This window comes from Athene cunicularia (assembly GCF_003259725.1).
Source record: "Athene cunicularia isolate RWA chromosome 8 unlocalized genomic scaffold, athCun1 chr8_part1, whole genome shotgun sequence".
Classification (NCBI taxonomy): Eukaryota; Metazoa; Chordata; class Aves; order Strigiformes; family Strigidae; genus Athene; species Athene cunicularia.
In genome coordinates, this window is record NW_020799109.1 from 7,148,827 (window position 1) to 7,174,435 (window position 25,609).

The 25,609-nt window shown below is 37.8% G+C and overlaps 1 protein-coding gene across 4 annotated transcripts in view; it reads right to left on the reverse strand.

The window, feature by feature from the left end:
* Positions 1-18,445, reverse strand: part of OSBPL9 (oxysterol binding protein like 9) — a 52,788-nt gene extending 34,343 nt beyond the window's left edge. For 2 of the 4 annotated variants that reach the window (XM_026854450.1, XM_026854449.1), the window contains exons 1-3: positions 18,400-18,445; positions 14,507-14,585; positions 2,031-2,107 (exon numbers count right to left, since the gene is read on the reverse strand). In XM_026854450.1, coding sequence (XP_026710251.1) covers positions 2,031-2,107; positions 14,507-14,585; positions 18,400-18,438 — 195 coding nt within the window. In that variant the 5' untranslated portion in view covers positions 18,439-18,445. The other 2 variants (XM_026854452.1, XM_026854451.1) reach the window with 2 other exon arrangements.
* Between the last annotated feature and the right edge of the window lie 7,164 nt (positions 18,446-25,609).

Here is a 25,609-nt window from a genome sequence, read left to right on the forward strand (position 1 = left end):
GGGCCGGGCCGGCTGTCAGAGCTGGGCGGGTGGTTTCTGCCCGGGGTTTTGTGACTCCAGCCCAGGCTCCACTGAGCTTGCTCCTCCCGCCAGCACATCCCGCTGGCCAGGCCCCGGCGCTCTCCAGGTGAACCGAGATGGAGACCGCTCCTCCCAACTCACCAAAGACAGACAGTTTGCAAGGAAGTGCGGTCCCGTTTCTCTCTTAAATCAGTACCTGCTCACCACAGCCAATGAAGATGGCAAGCCTGGACAGTTCCTGAACTGGGGCGTAAGCAAACAGTATTCCAGCTAGTCCAAAAATAAGGGCCTCGGAAACACAAAGGGCACATGACCAGCACACTAAAAAGGCTCCTGAAAATGAATGGTGAGCGTACAACAGTGGCCCATGAAGAATTACACTCAGTGGTGAACATATTTAAGAGGGATGAGCATGTGTTTCTTAGTAATAAATTCTAGGTTTTTAATTATTCCTTCAAACATTACTAGATAAAATACTAACTTCGGCTTTTTTATATATATGCCTTACTTATTTGAAAAACTCCTGGAATGTGAACAGGTTGTGTAATGGAAAACAGTTCCATTACTTGCTGCACTCACAAAATCTGTATCTGCCAATAAAACCACGATCACAATTTCTAGAGAGCGTGGAAGTGTACATTTTTATAAAACCACAGTGTATTCTCGTGTTTCATTTCTGTACTCTCCATCTCCAAGCCATAAAAAGTTTTCCAGGTGGAAAAAACTGCAGAGATTCCTTTTACTTCATTTCAGACCCTAAATAGGGCCACTCACGTTAACCTATTCACTTTCTCTCTCCAAGCCAAGGATGGGGGAAAAGGGAACCCTTGGGAGGGAGCTCAGCCCTTCTAAATCCACATGTTGTTCTCTAATCTCTGTCTCCTCACCCCCACAGTAGAGCAGAGTTCTTCAGTCTGTGGTCAGCCACTGTGTCCAGATGGAGAGATTACTTCTAAAATACCCATGAAGCATGTTACTAGGGTTACAAAGCTGATTGATTGTCAGACTTGAATTTTTATCCAGGGATCTGCTATCCACTAGAAAATTTGTAGGGGTCATTAGTAAGTCAAAAAAAGGTTGAAAGCCACTGTTTATCAGGAGATTAACATAAATTGACTGAGATAACACAAGTGCCTAAAGTTGGAAGGGATAAACTCGGGCTTGTTCTAACTCTTTAGATTGGTCAAATGTCACCTAAATCAGTCTTTATAAGCTGCTTCTCTTTCTGTGATATTAGGGATTTTAATGTATCTTTCTTCACACAGCATCAATCATTAAGAGACCTAATTCTCTTACCATACTTGAAAAGCAAACCAAACCTTTATTCAAGACAAACAGTGAATACCTGTTTTAAGATTTCCATGCTGTCATCAGACACCTTTGTGCTACAAACCAAATATCAGAAAATCCCTTTCATAAAGAATTTGGGTTTCTCTCCAAGACAAAAAGAAAGGTTTAGCAAGTCTTACAGACATGTCCAACACTAGAACATTGCCAGAAACTGATCTTAGATAACTAGTGCTAAGAACCATAATCAGTCCAACCATCTCTTTTTAGAACCAGAAAACTGCCGATATCCACTTTACACAGTGGATTCAAACATAAGCTGTTTACCATTTCTGTCATCCAGAAAGAGGTTCAGTGCTGCTGTCTCATTTTAATTTCAAAATTAGGTGGTGTAGAAGCACACAACAGGCTTGACCCAACAGGGACTAACTCCCAGTTTTAAAAAAAACCCAATACCTAAACATACAACAATAAGTCTGGAACCACCAATGAAAAATGTGAGTTAATAAAGGGAAATCTTATACTGACTTGTCATGATTGTGCGACAAGAAAAACAGTAACAGAAAACTTGAACCTAATCTCAGGTACCTATAAGTGATGTCTTACTATATCTGATTGTATAAGCTATAGGATGCATATTTTGCTATTAGTCATGCCATTGTATTTCATGGCTTTGCAAAAAACCCAAAGTAAACCAATTTAAAAGTGAAAGTGAAGCTTGCCTGAAGCTGGAGGGTATGGCGGAGAATGGTGTCCTCTAAAGCATGAATCCACTTCTCTCTCTCATCAGCATCTCGAGCTGAAAAAGTATTCAAAAGATATTTTTCAGTTATATGCAGTCTTATATATGAAAAGCCGTAAGCAAACAGATCTGATGTCCTCACTAAATTTGGAAATTAAACCTTACTATCTTTGTTAAGTCACCAAGGACATAATTCCACAGTTATCTTAATATCCTGTTTATTCTTCTGTGGTTGCAGCTCTGTAACATTATTATGTTAATCTACTCTATGGTACTGGAGAGATGTTTTAAATAATCATGCACGCAAAAAGCTTTTATACTTTGGTAGAAATATCATTCTACTAATGACTCTGTACCATATATGTCAAAGTGGTTTTTTTTAAAAAGAATATGATAAGTATAAGAACAGCTCTGCATCACTGCTATTTGTGATTATCTGTCCCTTGTCCATTTTTAGGGGCATACATGCAAAGAGAGTTTGCACAGACATTCCTCACGTAATTCATTAAGTAATTTTTAAATTTTCTTAGTTACAAGAAGCTGTTCGACCTGTACTAAATTATCCAGTAATTCTACTTCAGTGTGGACACAGCAACTTTGAATAAGTTAGCCTTTCAGGTATGAATTCATAAGACACGATGAACACTTCTATCAGGTCACCAGTGTGAATAATGAAGCACAAAGAATAACCTGAAGTATATAATAAACATTTTTTAAACTCAAGACAATCCTACTCTAAAACTGAACAGAACCTATGTTAATCAAGAACACACACACAATAATATTTTCATACTTCTGCGACAGACCACCATACAGTTTTAATTAAGAATCCAAGTCAGGATATAATGACAAAAGATGATTATACTTCTCAGTTGCAGACAGTGATAGTTAAGAAAGCAGTATGTTAAGTGATGATTACAGGAGGCAGTGGATGGCTTTCAGGACTGTCAGGACAAGGAAGAGAAGAGGAGCTGGAGAAGGAAGATAAAGAACAGACCAAAACAGAATAAGGACCATCTTTGCCTTTTTTTCCCCTTGTTTCTCCGATACTGCTTTTCTGCCCCCTACCCTCAGTACAGACATACCCCCTTTACTTTGTTTGAAAGTTCCTTGCTGTGCCCTAAGAGTGTTTAAAAAAATGCAGAAGCAGACAGAGTCAGTGGACTCCAGGTGAAGAAAGAACAGAAAAATCCACAGGCATTAAACAGACTGTAAACAAACTGGCCCATATACATATTTAGAATTCGGACAATTGTTTCTTGTTCCTTATTCAAGGGGTAGGTATTTAAAAGAAACAGGAAGCCTGCTAAAAGCAAGGAAAGCTTAAGCGAGCTAGCACCTATTATGAATCCGAGAACTAAGATTCCTATCTTTCTTTGTTATGGAGTTCAGAGGAAATATTTGTAAACGAATATACTGAAAGTTCTCTCTCCAGCCTCAAAATGCTTTGTTTTCAATGTTCCCATTCTCACCCTTATGTTTCCATTGCTTTTATTTTTTGGAATTGTACAGCTCAAACCCATCTGTACTCAAAACCACCACGGGTCTTCCAAATAAGTTAAATAAACCCTCCTTTAGGAAATTATTTATTACTTTTTCACACATTCATTCCTATAAAGCGTATTTCATAGGCCAGAGGAAGGGATAAGGGAAGGAGAATCAGAAATCCACAGAAGGATCTCTCTTATGCCCCCGTCTTGAGGAAAAGGAAGCTGTAGATTTTTCTAGACTCCCCAAAGAAAACCCTATCAATATCAAGATATACATACTGCATTGTTTACTTCAGTATATATACACTAATTATGTCAAATTAACAAAACCATCAGGAAATAACTGACAATTTATGTGTTTGTGAGAAATAGGTAAGAATGTCTCTTTAATATAGAAACTTGCTCACTGATGAGGTGGCCTCACAAAGCAGTGGGGCAAAACTTTACATGCAAGGTAAAAGTAAAAGCCTAGTTTAAAATCTAGCTTTTTTTTTTTTTTTTTAAAATGTATTTTCCAAAATACTACCAGTCAGTCCCTACTCATTGTTCTTTTAAAATAGTAAAGTGTGATCAATTGCCATGGGGATTCTGGTAATGATCCCATTAACCTGCACAAATAAAAAACTAGACATAAGGGAAAGTGACTACCCAAAGTGCTCTCATATGCACAGAGGAAGTCTGTAGGAAGAAGTTAAAGTAATTAAATGTTACTTGGCACAGCAGGTAAATAACTTTCCGGCAGGAACTGTCACAAGTATTAAAAAGCTGGATTTTGCCATCTGTCATACTCTCAAAACCTCATTAGAACAAACTTCTAACTTATAGCAGTTCTTCCTACTAGTTATCTATATTTTAATTGAAAAGCTGAAGTAGGTGCTGAGGACAAGTTTATAGGGCAATGATACTAGACAGGATGAAGGGACAGAAACCCTATGAACTCTGCCCAGATGACTGCATTAAGCCAAATATATTTTGCAATGTGTAAATTATAGTTTTTCTTTTCACAGTAGGTACACACCTGCACAACAAACACCCTGTTCTTTTTTTACAGCATAGCTTACACTTTAAAACTAATTTCAATTACTGAATTAGTCAATTAGAATCGGGTATATTTTCCTCTGACAGTAATTTTAATGCTTATTAGCTTCTTTGGTTCTGCTTACAAGAACAGGCCCCTTTGCCTAGTCCCGGCAGACATACTAATCAAGCTTATGCTTCTTATACCAGTCACCACTGAACAGTAAACTAAAGTTACCTGTGTCAGTAATCTCAGTCCTTCGAATGTATCAATGCTCCAGTTCTGCAAAGGTGTGTTCAAAGTGGTGGTGGTTAACATACTTCAACGTGTGTAAGGTTTCTTGGGTTTGCTTTCTGGTTTTTCTGTGCTTTTTCAATCAGTCAGCTCCCAGCCCCAAAGAACATCTTACTGGGGAACAAGTCCCTGAGGAGCTACTAAGTAATTCACGGGATACATAAATTCCATGTTCAAGTTTTTTGCCCACAATTATTTGAACTAAAAAAGCAACAATTAAGGTGCAGACCAGTAAATTAATCCTTGTATTGCAACAGACTTTCTATGACCTTCCATACTGCCAGCAAAAAGAGGTCACTGTATTAAACACTAATAGCAATGTACAGTAGCCCATTAATAAAGGTTATCACATTAAGACTTGTATATGAACCACTAACAGAAAAGAGAAGGCTTACAGCACTAGGGGAAGACCTAGAAACCAACCAATCAGTACAGTTCAAAAACTGAACTGACTCCCATGCTCATAAATAAACTAAACTCTCGAAGCTTCTATTCCTTTAGCAGCCCTTTTATAGCTCTTTCTACCAGGCTTCAGCAGAAAGAAGCAAGCTGTATCTTTTCCTCATATACTAGGCATTGAAAGCTTATGGCATAGCATGATCAATCCCCAGGTAGAACACATGAATCTCATCAACCTGAAACTAAGACAAAGTTTGAGCCATGATAAATCAAGATCATTGCCACGAGAAGCCTGCTTGCTGCACGGAACACACCGCATTGTAACCTTTTAAGCACTCTCTGTTCAGGACACTGGTTTAACTTTCAAACCATCTATCCTCAACAGCAGATTGTCCTGGCTTTCCTCCATACACTCTTTTAGGAAAACCATGGAGAAAAAAAGTAGGATGCAGTTTTGAGTTAAAGCAAGCTGCGAGAAAAGTTGTATTAAATCTAATCAAAATGGCTGCTGTGAGATTAGGTACAAGTAAAAGCTCCCTAATGGTGAAAGCAATTTAGAACTGAACAGCTGCCAAAAGATCACTGATGAAAAAAAAAAAAAAAAAAAAAAAAATGGGAACATTCAAAAAAGAGATTAGCCAACACACTCAGAAACAATTTATGGGAAAAATCTACACACAATGGTCAGAGATCATTATCTACCCATCTGTAGGGAAAGCTAGATATCCAAGCCATTTTTCATTTAAGGAGGGCAACTTGGCCAAAGAAAAAGCTCTAATATCTTTTCAGCTAAAAAGTTTGCAATGAAACTACATAATATTCACTGGAAGCTTTCTTCAGCAGATAGGGGACAAGAACGCCTCACTCATTAGTCCTATGTCTCAAATACCCTGAAATCACTCCAACTTTTTTTTCATTATTTGATCAGGCTCCATTTTAAAATTAATTCCCACCCTCCCCAATTCCTATAGGAAAGCTACTCTAGAATTCATTTCTGCCAACATATTTGGGATAAGCCAATTATTGTCTACTCCAAGGAATTTCATTAGTATCTGTGCTTATTTAAAATAGAGGAATGATCTCTGGTCCCTCCTGACACAAAGCATCTAGAAAGAGAAGAAGCATAGGGGGCGAGAGAGAGAAACAAGTTACTTTGTCCTAGGCTGTCTCTAGAACAACAGTATTACAAAAGATAAATAAGAAACACCAAGACACCTACATGAGCAATACCTGGGCACTCAAAAACCATAAAGGTGTTACTTCAGCTGTATATAAATGTTGCCCATTTTTTTATACTAAATAGAAAAATAAATTAGAGGGGCCTACTATATTACATGAATATTCATTGTGGTTCTTAGTCTGCAGGGTTAATGAGATAGTTAACTTGTCAGCTGAAATTCAGATTGTACTAGGGCATCAACAAACCACAAAAATATCAATGCTGTCCGCAGTTGAGAGAACGCAAACAGTCCCGGTGCTCTTCTCTGTTTCAAGTACCAGAATCATTAACTCAGTTTTTACTGCAATTTAACAGTGAGAATTTGCACATGCAGCCAGCTAAATCCAGACAGAGCTATATATATTTAACTCCTGTATTCAAGAGGTTGGAATCATTAATGGCTGAAACATTGCATTTGCCGTGATTATATCAGTTAAACTATCTTAAATTTTTTTTTTTTACTTGAATTAGTATTTATGAGCTAGATTACAATTTGTTCATATATGCTTAACCTTTCACTCCTCTGTGTCTATAGTGCATCCTTCAAAAGGTACCTGTATAATTTATTGTGATATTTCAACCATGGGGTACTTAACACAATCACAGTCCCTTTTATGACTAGTTCAGAGAAGCACACTTAAAAAGTATGTAACTGCATTACAGTGAGATTTAGTATGATAATAATGTTTTCAAAGACATGCAATTTTTGTGATCTGGTTGGTTGAACTTATTCATAAGATATTTTAACAACCATTTTATACTAAAAAAAAATATTCCAAACTCTTTCCTAAAGGAGCTAAAAGAAAGGAAAGCAATTATTTTACCAAGGAGAAAATTATAGAATAAAAAAAAACCCACTAAAGACAAGATCATTGCTTCTACTGTATCATTTCTGTAATACAGAAAAATTATATTTTACAATTCCTAAAATAGTCTCTTATCCCTGAATTTCCCAAACTGCCAAGTCAGATATGGCAGGGATTTTAAACAGTTCTATTCTACGAGGATAAGAAGGCAAATGAAATGCAACTACATTAAATGCTCTCAGCCTCTATTAATTTCTCAAATAGAGAATAAATTTTGTAATTTAGAGTTCCTATAATATTTACGTTGTTGTGAAGAGATTATATGTGCATATACCAAATGTTAAAGTACAGCATAAAACAGATTACTTTTTCTAGCCTAAGCTTGATAGCATCTAAAGATTAGATATAAACAAGTATAACAACTCTTCTCCACGATACAGCATTTACCACTAGCATTTCTAGGTCATGCACAGCAGTATTTGGAAGACAGAATATACAAAACATATCACCCCAGAATTAGCATACTGGTGCTTTTTTTTTTTTTTTTCCTGTGTGCATCTACACAGACATTAGGATGAAAGAAAAACCTCAAGAATTAAAGAAATCACTAGCTTACTTATAAATACACCATACTGTCACAAAGTGAAATGCATATTTTATTTTCATTCACCGTGACCTACTTACAGGCAGAACTCAGTAAAAAAAGTCTATTACATCCAGAGTCAATAGAGTCAATTATGCAGCCTTCAATCTGACAAAACTTCCACTGATTTTTATAAAAAATTCCTGTCTTTTCTCAGCCAAGTGCAGAACTAATGTAGTATATTTACACACAAATAATCAGATAGAGGTAAAATTCTGACTATACTGAGATCGATAGGATTTTTGCCATCAACCTCAATGGAGAGAGATTTTATCATTAGTGCGCAGTAAGGTGGAAAATTCATACATCAAAGGGCTGTTCTGTGGCTAAACAAATAGCTTTATAAAGACACTGAAGGCCTTTCAAACCATAGAAAAACATGCAAGGTGAAGCAAGGTTTCACATAAGTCTACCAAAATACTGTAGTTTCACTGCCTACAAATACCCTGCTAACACATGCAGCTCCCACATCTGTCAGGAGGTTGAACACAGCACTTTATTTTCTCTGTATCATAATTTTGGAGTCGTCACAATCATTATTCTCCCCTTCTACTAATAATCTTCCTCCTGATGCTATTCTCCACCCACACACATAAATCAACTCTCCTTTTGTTCTGCAGATGTTTGACCAGTCTGATCTCCCTGTACCTACAGAAAACTCCTGTGCAATTACAAAATGGAAAATCTAATCTTGTCCAAAGAAAAAGCATCAAATGGTCTCCTGTGTACAGTGTACTAGTAAGATTAATCTGTGATCTCGACAAACCAACTAAACTGTTGTTTCCCTGTTACCTAATCTCAATAGGGTTTTTTAGCGAGCTTTATAAACAGCCCATAAACGTACCTTTGGGTGGAAACTTGTGTGACAAAGGAAAGGCATGATCAAGATGCTATTAGTTCTCCCTGGGAATTCATACAACACAATGTATAATTTTGCAATTAAAAATTTCTGAATGTGGGACAATCTGTAAGTGAGTTTTCACTAAAGAATGTCAATATGTAAATGTTAGTAATAGTAACACTAAATAATACTTTATACAGTAAATTCCGTGGAAATGGCCTTCAAGTTATATTTGCATTTAAAAGCCACTGCAGATCACGCTGAATTAGCTCAGAAACTACTAGTTTGAGGTAGAAACTCTATTTTGGCTTGAACTAAAAAAAAAAATCAAAATAGAGGAACAAAAATATAACCACTTTCCTTAGCCAATAATACTACTAATAGTTCTCAGTTTAACAGGTCAAACTCAAGTTTATTGCTACTTGGAATTTCTTGTTAAAACAGAAGGAAATAAGCATTGAACTTCTCAGTATCCCTCCCCTCCTTATAGACCTTTTCTGACCATTTCTTCCCTTCCAAATAGTTGCCACGTATCATATGTACAGTTGAGGTAACAGATTCATATTGATGCCAAAAGTAATAAGCAATAAATATACTATTTCTTCTAGAGGAAGGAAAAAACCAATTGGACACATCACACAGATACTGTTTCAAGGTATTATTTTCTTTGCTACTCTCAAGTTTAACATACATTTTGAAATCTGCTATTTCAACCTCAAGAAACGGAAAATGAGGAGGTGTTTCTATATGACCATAAAAATTAAGTGGAAGTAGCCCCATTAAAAATGGCATACTCATGGTACAATTAGAAAATTGACAATTATACTACAGGATGCTGCAAGCACAAGTAGGAACTGCATGAAACAGTAAAAGCACAACCACGCACCCATTCCCTGTGCTCTGGTCACAGGCTCCAGCTACTCAAAATATTAGTATAATGCATTAATAGCAAAAAGGAGGGAGACAGAAGAGAGAGGAAGAAAGAAAAATCATACTGCAAAAGCTAAACCCAGTTCTGGTTCGCAGAAGAATTTTGCAGTTCTGCCAGTTGGGAGAGGATGAGATGCAGAACATCGTGCAGCACAGAGCTGGTCACTTAAAGGGTGGAGGACAAGTAGCTCAGCTCTTATGTAAATGTATGAAGAGATGAGGCTGGAAGCTTTACACTTAACATAGCTGCTCATCCTTCTCTGTAATATAAAAGCACCATTGAGCATAGCATAGAAGAATTCACTGTTTCAGCATCACCAGAACACCAAAAGACCCTGAAAAATGTTAGCTTCGGACAAACAGTGTGGTCACAGCAGTTATAAACATCACTGAGGAAACCAGCACAGACCAAGATTTCACACCAAAATCTCATTCTATGTATGTTTCAGTATCAAATTTAAAAAGCTCTCAAAGCTTTTTGGGGAAAAGGCTGCAATTTATGAATCGCTATTTAAATTGGGTAATCTGATAGACTAAAGTGCCTCTTCATATCACAAGGGCAATCAGCTTCCTGTCATCTATTTGGTGGACAATATTCAGGTTTTATAGAAGACTACAGATATTGACTATTTTAAAACCATTATACTTAATTTTTATACTTAATACAACTACTTAAAATCTCAAATTCTGATACTGCTCGGCAACTAAGGCCTTTGTGGACCTCAGCATATCCTTAGCTGTGTCCCACATTAATAAAAATTCCCTACGTCTATAACATTAAGGCAACCTCTTCCTGTGCATATCTTGCCTCTATTTCAGCTGGGATGGTAGACCGCCACAAGTCAACCTAGACACTGGTTCAGGATGGGGTAGAAGGAGAAATCTCCCTTTACTAGCTGACAGCTTTCATGCAATAGGAGAAGTTGCACAGCAACATCCATGCTTCATTTCTCAGATACTTTTGTGGCAGAAATAGGAAAGACAAAAGCTAAAGCAAAATCATCTCAGATCAATGCACTGGACTGCTTCCAATCTTTCAATCCTTTATTACAAAAAACAGTGAGACAAGACTGATTTGCCTTCCGAGCAACAGCGCTGCAGGCTGTAAAAATAAGAGCTGAGTTTTCAGGTAGCAGTTTAAAAATCTGAATTCTTGTTCCTGTATATAACGTGTGTTTAGTGAAGTATTTCAGTTCAGACAAAACCCATTATTGCTTCAGATTAGACAGCAATTCCAATATCAAGCAGGCAACAATACCCTTGCCAGACTATCTTGAACATCATGTTCCCACTCTTGAATTTAAGCCATGAGCATCTAGTAGCAGAAAGAGCAGCTAAATGATACGAAGGATAGAAGAACTGACTTTTCAAATGGAAAGAGCTTATAGCTAGGTGATGATATGAAGATGTTAAAAGAAAAAAAACAAAACAAACAACCCACAGCGTTTGAAGGTTATGGAACACTTAGAACAGGGACATATATTACAGCAAGAATAAAATATATTACCAAGAAAAAGCTTCCTGACAGAATGGTACATTAGAGTAAGAGTATTATCCCAAATGTCTTGCAAGCAACTTGAATGGATTTTTGCATTTAATCTGAACAAGCCCCATGAGGGAGTGCTTTGAGATCTACCTAATTCAGAAGCCTTAGAATCAAGCCATGAAACTGGATATACAGTATGACCAAACAAGGACCAATCAGGAGATGAAATACATTACTTTTAAATGTATTTTTAAATTTCTGTGGACATTCTACTCCTCCCTCCATTGTGAACAGGTATGAATACAGCCATATGTAACAATAAAATAAAGGGAAAAAAAAATCTGCTGGGCACTCCGGGAGAGCTAAAGTTAAGCTGACAGTAAAACCAAAACATGCTGCTTGGTTTATTGCCCATATTTATTCAATAAACTTCTTTCCTTTATACCCAAGTACTGAGTACATGGATATCATTTGATATTTACATGATTATCATTCAAAGCCTACATTTTCTTTGTAATAGAAACTTTTTAACTTTTACTAATGTTCAATACAGAGATGGCCACTAGGAAGCACAGGTGCGAACAGAATAGAGGGAGACTGTCACAGGCAGCAACAAAGTATGAACTACACAGTGGAAAGACTCAGAATTTACCAAGATCCAGCGACAGGCAAATCTTAGTGGGAGATGCTGGAGGTTTAGGGCTTCAGAAATTCAGTTACACACATACATACAGATATGGGAAGAACATTCCTGTGAGAAGTTCATCAGACATCTTTAAATGACTTATTTGCCCTTCATCTCATTACTTACATCTCTAGAGTGTTAGACAGATGTGCAATTTAGAGCAATTCACATTAAGAAATAATTAATTAATCCACTATAAGGTTTTTCTATCTTTTCCCAAATTCAAACTCTATCACTGCCTGTCAGCAAAATTTCACTGAGGCCAAAGAAGATTCAAGTCTTCACCAATCAGTACTTAAAGTCTGAGTACATGAAAACAGGTTTTTTTCGAGCCTGAAGGAAAAACCGTTCCACTGCAGATGGAACCCTAACTTAGACACAGGTCAGCAGATCTTTGAAATCTTGGTATTTTTAAAGTTCTGACATTTTCCCAATGAGGCTCCAGGTTGTTTGGATCCCTGGCTGTCTTTGAGAATGAAGGAAGGCACTAAGGAGGAAGGAAGAGATTGATTCTTTAAAAAAGTTGCCATTTCTGCAGAAGTCTTCTCTTGTACAAGACTTCTTTTATAAAGGATGGATGTATCTATAATTATGACTATCTCACAGAACAAAAATTCTATCTGAATCATATAAAAAAAAAATCTTAGAAAGAAATTGTTAGGAATACTGTATGTTCTCATGGATTATTCCCACGATCTGTTCTACATATCCTGTGTGGTCTCAGAATACATTTTTTAGTATTTACATTTTTACCCATTTGCCATTCATGACTGATAGTAACCTATATTTCACATAAATTAAAGCCTGTGTAATACTGAATTAATTTAATATAATGAACATTTTACATATATATATATATATATATATATATATATATAACACAAGGGTTGCATGAGGTGCATTTACAGTGATTGTAAGAACTACAGATACAGTTCCACAGAGCTGTTTTATACTGAAATATCCCAGCACTAATATCTTACCTGTCTTTTTACATTTTCACATTACAGCCACATATATTAATACTGTGCTTGTATCATTATAATTTTCTGGATATCAGAGGTGTTATTCTCATAATATGCTAATAGAAAGAACATAGTAGAGAAAGTAGTGTACAAGATCTTAGTTCTACACTAAAGGAGCATACATGAATCCAGACCTGACATGAAATGCACACAAATTGAGATTATAAAGCATGAGATGTTATGAGAAAAAACTGGTGTTCAAAAATTATTAATATTACTTACAGCAGAACATTACTCGTAGCAAATACTGTCAAACTTATTTTAAAACATCTACCCAAAAGAAAACATGGCATTTAAGAAATGACTGCAAATAAGACATTTTTAAAAAAGTATATTTTAATAAATAAAGATGAGAGATTTCTAGATTTACCTGTATCAAATTCTCAAATATTCAGCAGCATTTAGCTTCACAGTACTGAAAGACTGCCATAGTATGGCATTCAATTACTGCATTAGCAATTAGCTTTCATTTTATCAAGTTATCCTTGGGAACAGTAGATTTAAGTCCTACTGTGAGCTCAGCATTATGAAGGTATGTTTCTGAGGCTTAATGCAGTAAAAAGCCAGAGTACAGCAGCAGCATTTAGGAAGAACTGTAGCACAAGGAATACGGATGCCAGTGACAATATGGTGTACAATTAACATTTATCATTAGAAATATTCTCGAAAACACAGCAGTATTAACGATAACTCCAATTTCCAAATCACTAATTTAAAAATATGTACAGTAAAATATATGTTATAGAATTATTCCAGTTTATATAAATTAATATGACTGCTTAAATGCAAATGTGCCTCTTGGATATTTACAGTTTCCAGCTCTATGCAAAGCAATTAAATGATTTAGTCACTACATTTTAAAGGAAAAGCAAAAGGACTAACAAATGTTAGTTGAAAAATATTTTCATCACACTTCCCTAGGATTTTAACATTCAGAAAATAGTTCTCTAGTCAATATTATCACAGTATTTTGTCCTACTGCTGCAGATAAAATAATTTAAGGAGTGCATAATTATATAGTACCTTACCCTTTCTACTGGTGAACCATAGCATGCAATGACGAAACATAGCAGTGGCAGATGGCATTGGTGTTAGTAAATGTGAATAAAAGGATAATAGCAGAGAAATGATGACTGGCAGACAAGACACAGAAATGTAGATGAAATGAATGCAAGCTGGTAAATCTTGAAGCAAAGCTCCACCTTTAAGCCAAATGTTGCCTCTAGTCTCCTCATAATTGAGCATTAAGTTCTATTTGGATACAAATTGCAACCTTCAGACCAGTCTTGATTCTCTTCATACAGAAATGCATAATTGTATCTTGATAACGGAGATCAGAAACGTTTTGTAAGCAAAACCCATAATCAGAAGCCCATTACTTTCTCCCCTTGAGTGATATATTCTTTACATTTTTAATCTCCAAATCCTGCCAGAGCCACAGTCTCTTTCTAGCACATATGTATCCACTGCAGATGTAAATCCCTGCCTAACCTGCAGCACCCCTGGATCCAGAATGTTCTCAGTTTGCTCATTCATGCTGTTCTGTTGCCAAACATTTAAAATCATCCATCAAATACAAGTGGAATCTATTATAAGAAAAAACAATCTCTTCTTTCAGCTCACCCTGAAAATGGAAGGTTTTCTGATCAACAGTTATTGTGAAGGTGCTGTCGTCCTCATCGTCTATACCAATCACAGCTCCCTGTGAAACAAAGAACAAAATCCTGATAAGGCAAGCAGTGACATCAGCAGCATACACTCTATCACTACACCACTGGAATTTAAAAAGCATTGACAAATTAGAAGCAAACTGAATACAGTGAAGAGCAGAAGGATTCTCTGTTTAGTCACAGGATGCAAGTCAGCTCTTTAATAAATTTTTAGTTGCAGAAAATACATTATTTGTAAAACTGATTTTCTGGATAATAATATGCATCTTTTCTTTTTGCAATAGCTTTATGCTACAGCATCATTATAGTAAACAGTTTTCTACTACATTCCACCTTGTATTTTAAAAGAGCAGAGCGCAATATTTTATAAGTACTTCCCATGTATAAAAATACTAATTCATAGATACTCTACAAAAAGAAGTTCTTGACCTGATCTTATCTACCAGTCTATTAAAAAAATAAATCATTCTAGCAGAATGAATTTGGCCCATCATGTCATGTCACTGGTACACTGCATGATCTACTTTTGAGTCCCTAAGTAAATATTAACAATAAGTCTCCAGAATACATCAAAAGCAGCTAGCTTTGTCTTCTAATTTTTCATGAATTATTAGAAGGAAATGCAAATAAATTGTAGAGTTAAAGGCCATCTGTGCTTAGCTATTTGCAAATCTATCCACATCTTCATTCCTGTCCTCTCAAACAATAAATAACACATTCCCACCCAGAAGACAACAGTGAGCCTCTGCCAACTCCAACAAATTGTAACATTTAGTTCAAAAACCACCAATGAATTTGCTCAGTTTCTCTTCTCCTTCTTCAGGAGACATAGCATCAGGATCTCGTTTTATCCTTCCCCCTCCCACAAAACAGACAGATATCACTGGAAGGTGCACATATTTAAAGGGTAAATTCTGCCCTTACTGTCAGAGTAAACAGCAAGTAACAGTACTACAAGCACCTGTGAATCAGTTCCAAGTGCTTCATTTCAGCCAGCCAGTGTCACACAGCAACTGCAGAGCAGGGGGTCAGGTATATATCAGGTTGGCCAAAACATAAGAACTGTTTTGGTACAGACTTGGGGACAGAGGGACCTGAATCAATCTTATTCATACCCATGCTTCATAGCCTCTATATGAGGTTTCTGGCCAATGGTACCAGCTCACGTATGGCTGTGACCACCACATGCACCACAAGCCAGAGTGGAAGGAACAGGTCCTATTTAAGAACAGCACCAACTGTATAGCTTCAAGGCTACATAGCAGGAAAGGATAGCTTCGAACTTTTTACTTCCCTCCACTGCCAAAAATGTACCACTTAACTTCACCAAGAGTATCTTCCATACAGGCTTTTCAAGGACAGCTCTGTGATCACTACAGAAGCAGCACATAAAAAGTGTACCCAAGCCAGTACAATTCTGAATACTTTTAGTGACAGGACACAACAACCACCAGATGACTAGACATTAGATTCAGAGACTATCTGGTAATCATGCAGTGTGCCAGTAACATGACGTGATGGGCCAGATCCATTTTGCCAGAATTTTATTTTTTTTTCTAAATATATGAAGACATAAAAAATGTCTGGCACTTTAAGTACATGTTTTGCTACACAATAAATCAGAAGATCACTGCAAGTTGTACAATATCATTCTCCTCACCAGCTACATCAAAAATTCTGTAAGTCAGACACCAAGAACATGACCAAGATATACTCCCCAGAGAATATAAGTAAAATTAATGTAAGGCTGAAAAGGTCAGATGAGGACAGCTAAGTCCTGACTCCCTCCTAAGTGGTGGGAGAAGACTGAGGAGCAGGAAGAGCACACCACTGTCTGCGACCTCAGCACAAACCTGCCTAAAGTCCACACGTTCTAATTGCAGTGCTGAGGCAAAGGGTCTGAGCATAAGCATAGAAGATGCTTCTGTTGTCATGCAGATAACACATATGAACAAGTAAAAGAAAACCTAGTGTGAAAGCTTAAGTGTATATTCCAGAAAACTTAAGCAGGACTTAAGCATAGTACAGATGACACAGATTCCTCTATGAACACACCTTCCTAAGTACCCTCTGACAGTCAACAAAAGAATTTGAAGATGAAACTTCAGGCCTATGAAACGTGTATCAAGAGCAAAAAGGTGAGGAACAAGCTTTTAAAAATCCATTCAAGAAAAAAGGAAGTATTTTAGCCAAATTACTTAAATTACTTGTTTGTTTATGTTCACACCTACAGTTACAAATCAACAATTACTCTAAACAGAAAACCTCTTTGATAGAATTTCAGACTGCAGAAGCCCATCTGTTCAGCTATCAGTATCACTGTCATCTGCCAGAAATGCTGCTTTACCAAAGCAGAAAAAAGAAAGATTCCTTCCTCCTTTACAAAAAAACCCCACACACATTTAGAGAAAGGATGGGGGAGTCGGCAAATCTTCAGAAAACTCCAGAGTAATTTGGGGTGGGAGACTGGCAGATGGGAGAAGAGAAAGAGATTGTTTTATGTTAAATACATATAAAGATGGATCATGCAATATTGAACAGATTGTTCACTTTTAATATTTCCTAAACTGACAGGCTGAGGCCAACCTCCACACTGACAGGCTTACAACACCATTAAAGCCAGGATGGTTCTTCAGACTAAATTTTTCTGCACAATGCAAAAAACATCCTCATGAATCTTTGGGAATGTTATGTTCTAGACAGTGGGGTTTGAGTTTACCCTTAAAGAAATTCTAAATTAAGATGCCAGTACATTAAACAAGAAAAGTGCAAAAAGTCATCTGGAATCCACGTAAATGGAGATTCTCTGTATGACTCTGGAAAGGCTACATGTACCCCTTTATTAGGCCCACAGAAAGACTAGAAAGAACTAACAACAGAAGGAATAAGCAGAGTTCTGCTGCAACACTCATCACATCAAACTACAGCTCACCTTCCCTATACTTCTATTACTTCAACACACTCCAAATGCTCCCATTCATACCCATTATCTTCCTGAGTCCTTCCCCCTATTTAAATCAGCTCTTCAGAAGACTGTTGTATACTGAAACCAGAGATTCTATACAAAATAGGAAGAAAAAATAGAAAAAGGACTTGTGCAATAAACATTTCTTGATACGTGCATGACCACAAGGTAGAAACCAGGCATGTGCAAAGATGTCACAGCATTCCCACCTCACTTCAGTACTGTCGTTTCAAGCTACAACAGCAGCACTCAAGGTTAACTGTCCCAATTCAGAGTGCCTCAAACAGGTAGCACTCAGCTTTCCCACTCTGCATCTTCTTACCTGTTTCCCCAATTTGTACCCCCTGCAGCTGATATTTCAAAAACTTTGCCTGCTGTGTTCTTCCTTCCCCTTCCTGTCCTCTTCTATTTCACTAAGCAAAAGCACAGTCAAGTGGCAGGCCTAAAGGGTGTCCAAACAGGCAGAATGGAGGACACAGAGAATAAAGGCAAACCACAAGGACAAAAGGAAGCATTTTGCAATGACTTCCATAGTTACAGAACATTTATGTATATACATTTGTATCTCCACACACAAAGAAATGAGAACTGCAAACAGCAACTTTTTCGTAGCATGCTACTAACCCATCTTAGTCATATAATGCTTTTTTTTATACCATGTAAAATGTACAATGTTTTAATACAATATATAAAATTACAGAATGTAGGTAGCCCAGCACATCACTTGACCTCTAATGTTTTCTTTCTTTAAATACTTTCACTATTTCAGTATTTTGCAGTGTCAGGAATAGAGCCAAACCTCAAAAGTCTCCTTGCAGTTCTCTCCATTAAGCCATATTATGCACAGTATGTCATTAAATACTGAATAAAACAACACTTACCCTGAGTCTAACACACCCTCGGCGCGATCCTCTCATCATTTTGTCTTTTGACTGAAACAGAAAAAACAGATCACTGGATTAACAAATACAGTAAGAATCGCAAGGAGAAAGTTAGTTATTCAAAGCAACTGAGAAAAGAATAAAGCATTTTTGTATAATGTTTTATTAACTGATTAAACAAGATGCAACTTCTGTTTCAAAATAGGTTAGTTCTCACACAAAAGTACATACACCACTATGGTATGAAAAAGTAATCTTTAAAAAATAAGAATACAATACCCCAATACACAAAGTTTTGTAGATACCTTGAAGAAATACTTAGAAGATGAAGTCCACACCTTTACAAAAAGTAAAAATAAGTGAAGGAGAAAGGAATTGGGAAATTTCTAATGGAAAAGGGAGAAACGTAACCCCCATTTTTAAAAATGGAAAAACAAGAAGACTTGGGGAACTACAGGCCAGTCAGTCTCACCTCTGTGCCCAGCAAGATCATGGAGCGGATCCTCTTGGAAACTGTGCTGTGACATATGAAAAGTAAGGAAGTGATTGGTGACAGCCAACATGGCTTCACTAAAGACAGATAGTTCCTGACAAATTTGATGTGGCCTTCTATGACAGGGTTACAGCGCTGACAGATAAGGGAGGAACAATTGACATCATCTACCTGGACTTCTGCAAAGTATCTGACACCGTCCCGCACAACATCCTTGTCTCTAAATCAGAGAAACATGGGTTGGGCAGATGGAGCACTCGGTGGAGAAGGAATTGGCTGGATGGTCACACTCAAAGAGTTGTGGTCAATGGCTCCATGTCCAATTGGAGACCAGTGACGAGTGGTGTTCCTCAGGGGTCAGTGTTGGGGCCAGCGCTGTTTAACATCTTTGTTGGTGACACGGACAGTGGGATCGAAGCACCCTCAGCAAGTTTGCCGACCACACCGAGCTGTGTGATGCGGTCGACAGGCTGGAGGGAAGGGATGGCATCCAGGGGGACCTGGACGGGCTGGAGAGGTGGGCCCGGGCAAACCTCATGGAGTTCAACAAGGCCAAGGGCAAGGTCCTGCCCATGGGTCGGAGCAATCCCAAGCACAAATACAGGCTGGGCGAGGAGTGGGTTGAGAGCAGCCCTGAGGAGAAGGACTTGGGGGTATTAGGGGATGGAAAACTGACTATGAGCCAGCAATGTGCACTCACAGCCCAGAAAGCCAACCGTGTGCTGGGCTGCACCCAGAGCAGTGTGGGCAGCAGGGCGAGGGAGGGGATTCTCCCCCTCTGCTCCACTCTCATGAGACCCCCCCTGCAGTGCTGGGTCCAGCTCTGGGGGCACCAACAGCAGAAGGACACGGACCTGCTCGAGTGGGGCCAGAGGAGGCCACGAAGATGCTCAGGGGGCTGGAGCAGCTCCCCTGTGAGGACAGGCTGAGAGAGATGGGGGGGTTCAGCTGGAGAAGAGAAGGCTCCGGGAGACCTTAGAGTGACCTTCAGTACTTAAGGGGGCTACAGGAAAGATGGGGAGGGACTCTTTATCAGGGGGCATAGGGATAGGACAGGGGGTAATGGTTTTAAACTGAAAGAGGGCAGATTTAGATTAGATATAAGGAAGAAATTCTTTCCTGTGAGGGTGGTGAGACACTGGCACAGGCTGCCCAGAGCAGCTGTGGCTGCCCCCTCCCTGGAAGTGTTCAAGGCCAGGTTGGATGGGGCTTTGGGCAACCTGGGCTAGTGGAAAGTGTCCTTGGCCATGGCAGGGGGGTAGAACTAGATGATCTTTAAGGTCTCTTCCAACCCAAACCATTCTATGATTCTAAATATTAAAAACTGGCAGTATACTGATTTACATCTTTCTCCTTTCTCTCCTACTCTCAGAAAGTGTCCGCATAATAAAATCCAGCTGTGCAGGCAGAATTGTACAAATGAAATTGTATCTCTGTCAGAAAGTTTCCCGGATTCATACCCCTTTTTATATAGATACAAATTTCATATTTAGACAGGGTTCTATGTCTACCTCCCAGATAGTAAAACCTGCTTTCATTAAAACAGTTAGAAAAGTTATGTTTATAGCCATTTAAGCATTAAGAGCCCAGATCAGAAAACAGGATTCCTACATTCATAACCAGTGCTCAAACCTGTAGACTAGCCTATTTTGCAGCTGAATTACTGGATTACTTCTTTAGTATCTGTTTGAAGCACTGACAAGGGAATTCCACAGGAAAAAACCTCATCCTCCCAAATAGGCAATTCTAAACAGCCAACTTACTTCTAGCTTGAAATTGCGATACCTTGAACTTTCAGCTATTCCCAGCACTGACTCAGGTAGATTTGTCAGCAACATTCTGCCAATGTCGTAAGCATTACTGGGCAATAGTGGCAAGCCCAAGTAGCACATACAAAAACTCTTCAAGATAAAAAAAAAAGAAAACATTTCGGTCATCCTAGATACTCAGTTTTCTGATAGATGCAAAACATCTTCTGGTTTTCATCCACTCACACACACAAACTTTCTGTTCTATAAATTATAAATTACATGCCATTGTAACTTTGTCTGCAAAGACAGTTTTGTCTAATAGAACCCCTTCTCTCTTACCACCCAAATATTCAAACTACGTTCTTTCAGGTCACAAAACCACAAGCTATCGCTGGTGTCTCATGAACAGATTCTCTTGCTGTCATCTTCCGAAATATCCACTTCTCTCCAACAGTATCTTAATGAGTCCATCTAGACAATATATTGACGTGATTATGACCAGCCCTATCTTCACTGAGGCAATCAGACAATGAAATCTTATTGATACCACTGGAAAAAAAAAAAAAAAAAGACAGAAATGAGAAGTATCAGTCTTAGCAGCAACAAACTATCCCTCCTCTGCTATATATCTGAGATATAGCTACAAGGAAAGCATGAAGCAGTCACAGCAAGTCTCATTCACTAATTAGAAATAAAAAAATACAGCAGTCAGAGCTTCAAATAATGTTTTTGCTGATATCTCATTCAATTCAGTCTCTAATTTCTCAGAGTTGTCTTCTGAATGTTAGAAACCATCAGTATTAATCTACTTTACATCAACACAGGTTAGCTGGCCAAAATGAAATAGAAGGCCAGCAGTGCATCCATAACATATTCTACAGACAGAAAATGTCTTTGTGGATTTCCTGAATGAAAACTTCTACATAGGGAATATTATTTTTAAGGGTTTGATGGTGTTGGGTTTTGTTTTTGTTTTTTTTTTTAAAAGCTCAAAACCAGTAAAGGATCTAGAAACAAAGTACTCCAACAATTTCCTATCAGAAATTGTATACACTTGGGACACACCTCACTAGAGTACTTTCATTTCTTATATTCACTGCCTTGAGAGTTCTCCTAAAATGGGAGGACACTACTGAGAGCTTATTACTCCCTCTGGCGGTTTCAAGAAGAAATATTGGCATAATCTTAGCAGGAAATAAAATACCTGGACTGAAGATGAAACTCTGCAGCAGCTGTTGAAAACCTATCAGGCCTGACTGTCCGGACCACACACTCCAGGCCCTCCGGCGTGCCAGGCAAAGCACTCAGGCAGGGAACCACATGAGACAAAAAGCAAAGGTAGCAGAAGAGACATTTGGTTTGGTTTAGATCCCTCAACCAGCTAAATGCAGGGAAGATGAGAGCTAGTCCTAGTGCAAGGGAGGGTAGAATCCCAACCACCCTGATTTCCACTGGGAAGACTCAACTGCAAAAGATGCTATAAAAGCCTTTCTTTTTCTTGTACACCACATTTTAATCAAATGGACCACAGGTTCAAAGCGTGGTCCTATATGCTTACATTTTCGCCACCTTCAGACAGACCTTTAATTAATTAATACCAATTATGATGATGCAGTAAATCTAATTCATTCTACTTACACAGAATAAAGCACCTATCACTCCAGTAGCTGAACTCCCTGTGCACAAAGCATGCAGCTGTCATCACACATAGTGCTGTATTCTCTCATTGGAATACAGCAAATCTTTCACTGATTGCTGCAGGAGAGTACTTTAAAACATAACTCAGCTGACATTTTAGATTTGCCATGGCCCTCCAAATCGAGACAGTTTCAGCTTTGCCTTAGAGGATTATGTTTTACCCACTGGTTGAAATTATGCACGGGTATCCAGCATGTCCCATATTTGGTCAAGTATTCTTGGATAAATAAAACCATCCCATAACTGTTTTAAGGATTGGTTCCATTTCAGTGAACAACATCTTATACAGCAGAAAGACATCTCTAAATGGCTAATACAAAAGTGACATTTTACTTTCTTTTTATATTTAAAGTTTTAATAGGCAGCTATCTTTTTTCAGTGATGTTTTATAACCAGACAAAATTACATTTTCAATAAACTTTCAATACACAGTGTACTGATTTTGATGATAACAGACTTGAATAGGTTACAAGCAGACAGCAACGAGATGAATTTCAGCTGAAACTCAAAAATCTGTAAAAATAATGAAAGCTATAGAGTATTACTGCAGAGGGAATGTAGGTATCCCCTCCAAAAATATGGCCTTTATTGGTTCCTTTTTTACAGTCACACAGTGAAGTTGACAAAATACAGAACTGATCTAACATAAGGCACTTCAGGTACCCTACAACTTCTCAGGGAAATTGAAATAATGCCTGTGTCTATGTAAAAAAAAAAAAAAAAATCATATCCCCTCCAAAGGTCCCCAGCCCTCATTCATCTTTAGAACTACTACTTGAGTTTTAGCTGTTGCATGGGAAGTTTAAGATTTCAATATAAAACCCAGCTGCTGTCTGCCTCCAGAACTTCTCAGACACAAGTTCTGCTTGTACAGAAGCACACAGAAATTTAAGAAGTACCTTTTTGAGTCACACACCATTGTCAAAGAAATCTCTAATATAAGTACACAGATAAGCAAAACCACTTATGACATTTATTTCCCGTTAGGGATGAAGAACCTGGAACAAGCTCTATTTATAAACAGTGATTTCTGCAGTTTAACTACATCTACAGGAGCAGCTTTGGTTTGGACCACTTCCCATAATAGTCTATTCTCATCAAATACTAAGGCAACCCTTGTCTTTTAAGCAGAAATAAAACCCAACAATTTCAAAATTTCAGATGCTGTTCCCAGCCCACCACTCCTCTAGCTTCCTTGCAAGGCACAACCCAAGTCTCAGAGGAGGAGGGACAGCATCTAACAGCCATGTTGTTTCTGTAGCTAAAGCTTTGACTTTTGTGGATGCAGTCATAAAGCAGGAACCAAAACACTGCAGCAATAACTGAGGATGCCACCGGGGCTCATTGAACCCCGACAGTTGCCATGTAAATCTGAAAAAGGTAAGGCAACAATTTATGGTTTCTAACATTACACTACTTATAGAATCCTACAAGAAATTAATGCATGAGAACCCTTAACTGGATCAAGGTGTAAAAGATACAGCACAATCATAGGACCCTTCCTTCACCCTCTTCCTTAAGAAGCACAGCCACAGTCCGTAACAGGACTGGGTATCTGATCACCTTGTTGACTTTTTCAAATTTCTAAGTACTATAATTGCTATTAAGAGTTCATACTGTATCATTCTAAGTTATTTTAAATAAAGCTCATTCACTAAATTACCTGTCTTACCTGACAATTCATTAGCTCATTAGACTCAGCTTAACTGCTCCACTCCCAACCTGCATTGAGGAAAGACTTTTAAATAGCTAGAAACCTGAAACTGAAGTGTAATTTAACAACAACAATGAAAAAAATCCTCTAGATTATAACTGGTTTTATTTTGCACACATAATAATGAAAGTATAAAAAACATGCAATAGCTGAGATTTTGCAGGTAAGCGGACAGATTTAGTACTGAACTGGTTTTCTTTGGATCCACGCTTAGCATGTGATCTGTACTCTTCTGATTTGTCAAATTGTACCCATCTTGAACCAGATCCTACCTGAGCACCCAACTACACTTGATCAAATTAATGGAGCAGACAACATGCAGTTCAGAGGGCCAGCACAAAATTAACTCATCAAATACTTTAAAAAAAATCTGAACAGGCACAATATGTTTATATTCAATGAGAAATGACAATGACATGTTTGGCAAAGTGATGATCAAGTATTGGGAGAACTAAAACCAGACTCATAGCCCATCTACTGAAGAGGAGTCAACAACTTAAACTATAATCCTGTATTCGGTGCATCAAAACCTGTGATATAAAGTTAAAACTATGAACAAAATTCAGTGTTCCATAATAGCCATAAATATTTTTTATCCTGTGCCTGTAAAATCAGAACTCTTTTTCTTATTATACCTAGTTTGCTTATAGTTTTGCCTGGTTTTATTTGACTCACTGAGCTGTTTTCAGTGCATATGACAGCTTAAGTTATTACAGGAAAAAGCATCATCTCAGCTGAGAATGGAAAGCAGAGACCTCAAAGGGAATGTTTGTGCAAAAGCAGATAAGTCTTTTTCCTGTTTTCTTGGGATCTTTGCACACAGCTGTTGATTGAGAAACTGTCTTTGGAAAAAGCAGGAAAACACATTCAACCGAAAGTCTCTACCACAGAGGCACAAGACATGACTCCAGCTTCTGTGGCATCATTTGAAATCAAGCTAACCATATTTATTTTCAGTTCACCACCAATGGTTCATGAAACCGCTGCAAAATTTGAGTCCCCCTCCTCAATATCTGGATCCCACAATCCACAAGCAGTTATTCAATACACTACAACCAGTATTAAAGTTGCTAACTACCAGCAAACTTTAAAAAGCATGAGGGGAAAAATATTTTTACTTGACCACAAGTACTTCCTCCTAACGACTGTTTTCACACAGATTTTTTTTCCCAAAAGCATTCAATCAGCATAGGTTTTTAAAAGTAGTTTGACGGAATGATTAACAAAACAATAACAGAATCTAAGTATTTAAATCTACTCTTTAGGCATTTATTGGTGCAAAGACTGTTAAGATGATGGGAGGCCACCCAGTTTTGTTTCAAGAAGAAACACTATGGAGTGATCGTACACAACAGGTTTTTTCTTGCAACCCTCATTCACTGTACAAGGCAGATGTTTACCTCTACAACATTTTGACCAGTTCTCCTTTCAAAACCAAGATATGTCAAATATCCACAAAGTTTTAAAACATTTTAAGGAACTGATCTTCCTATCCACTGGCCCTATTTTTAGCATTGTTTGCACAGCTATGCCAGTTCTGCTTTCAATTTATTA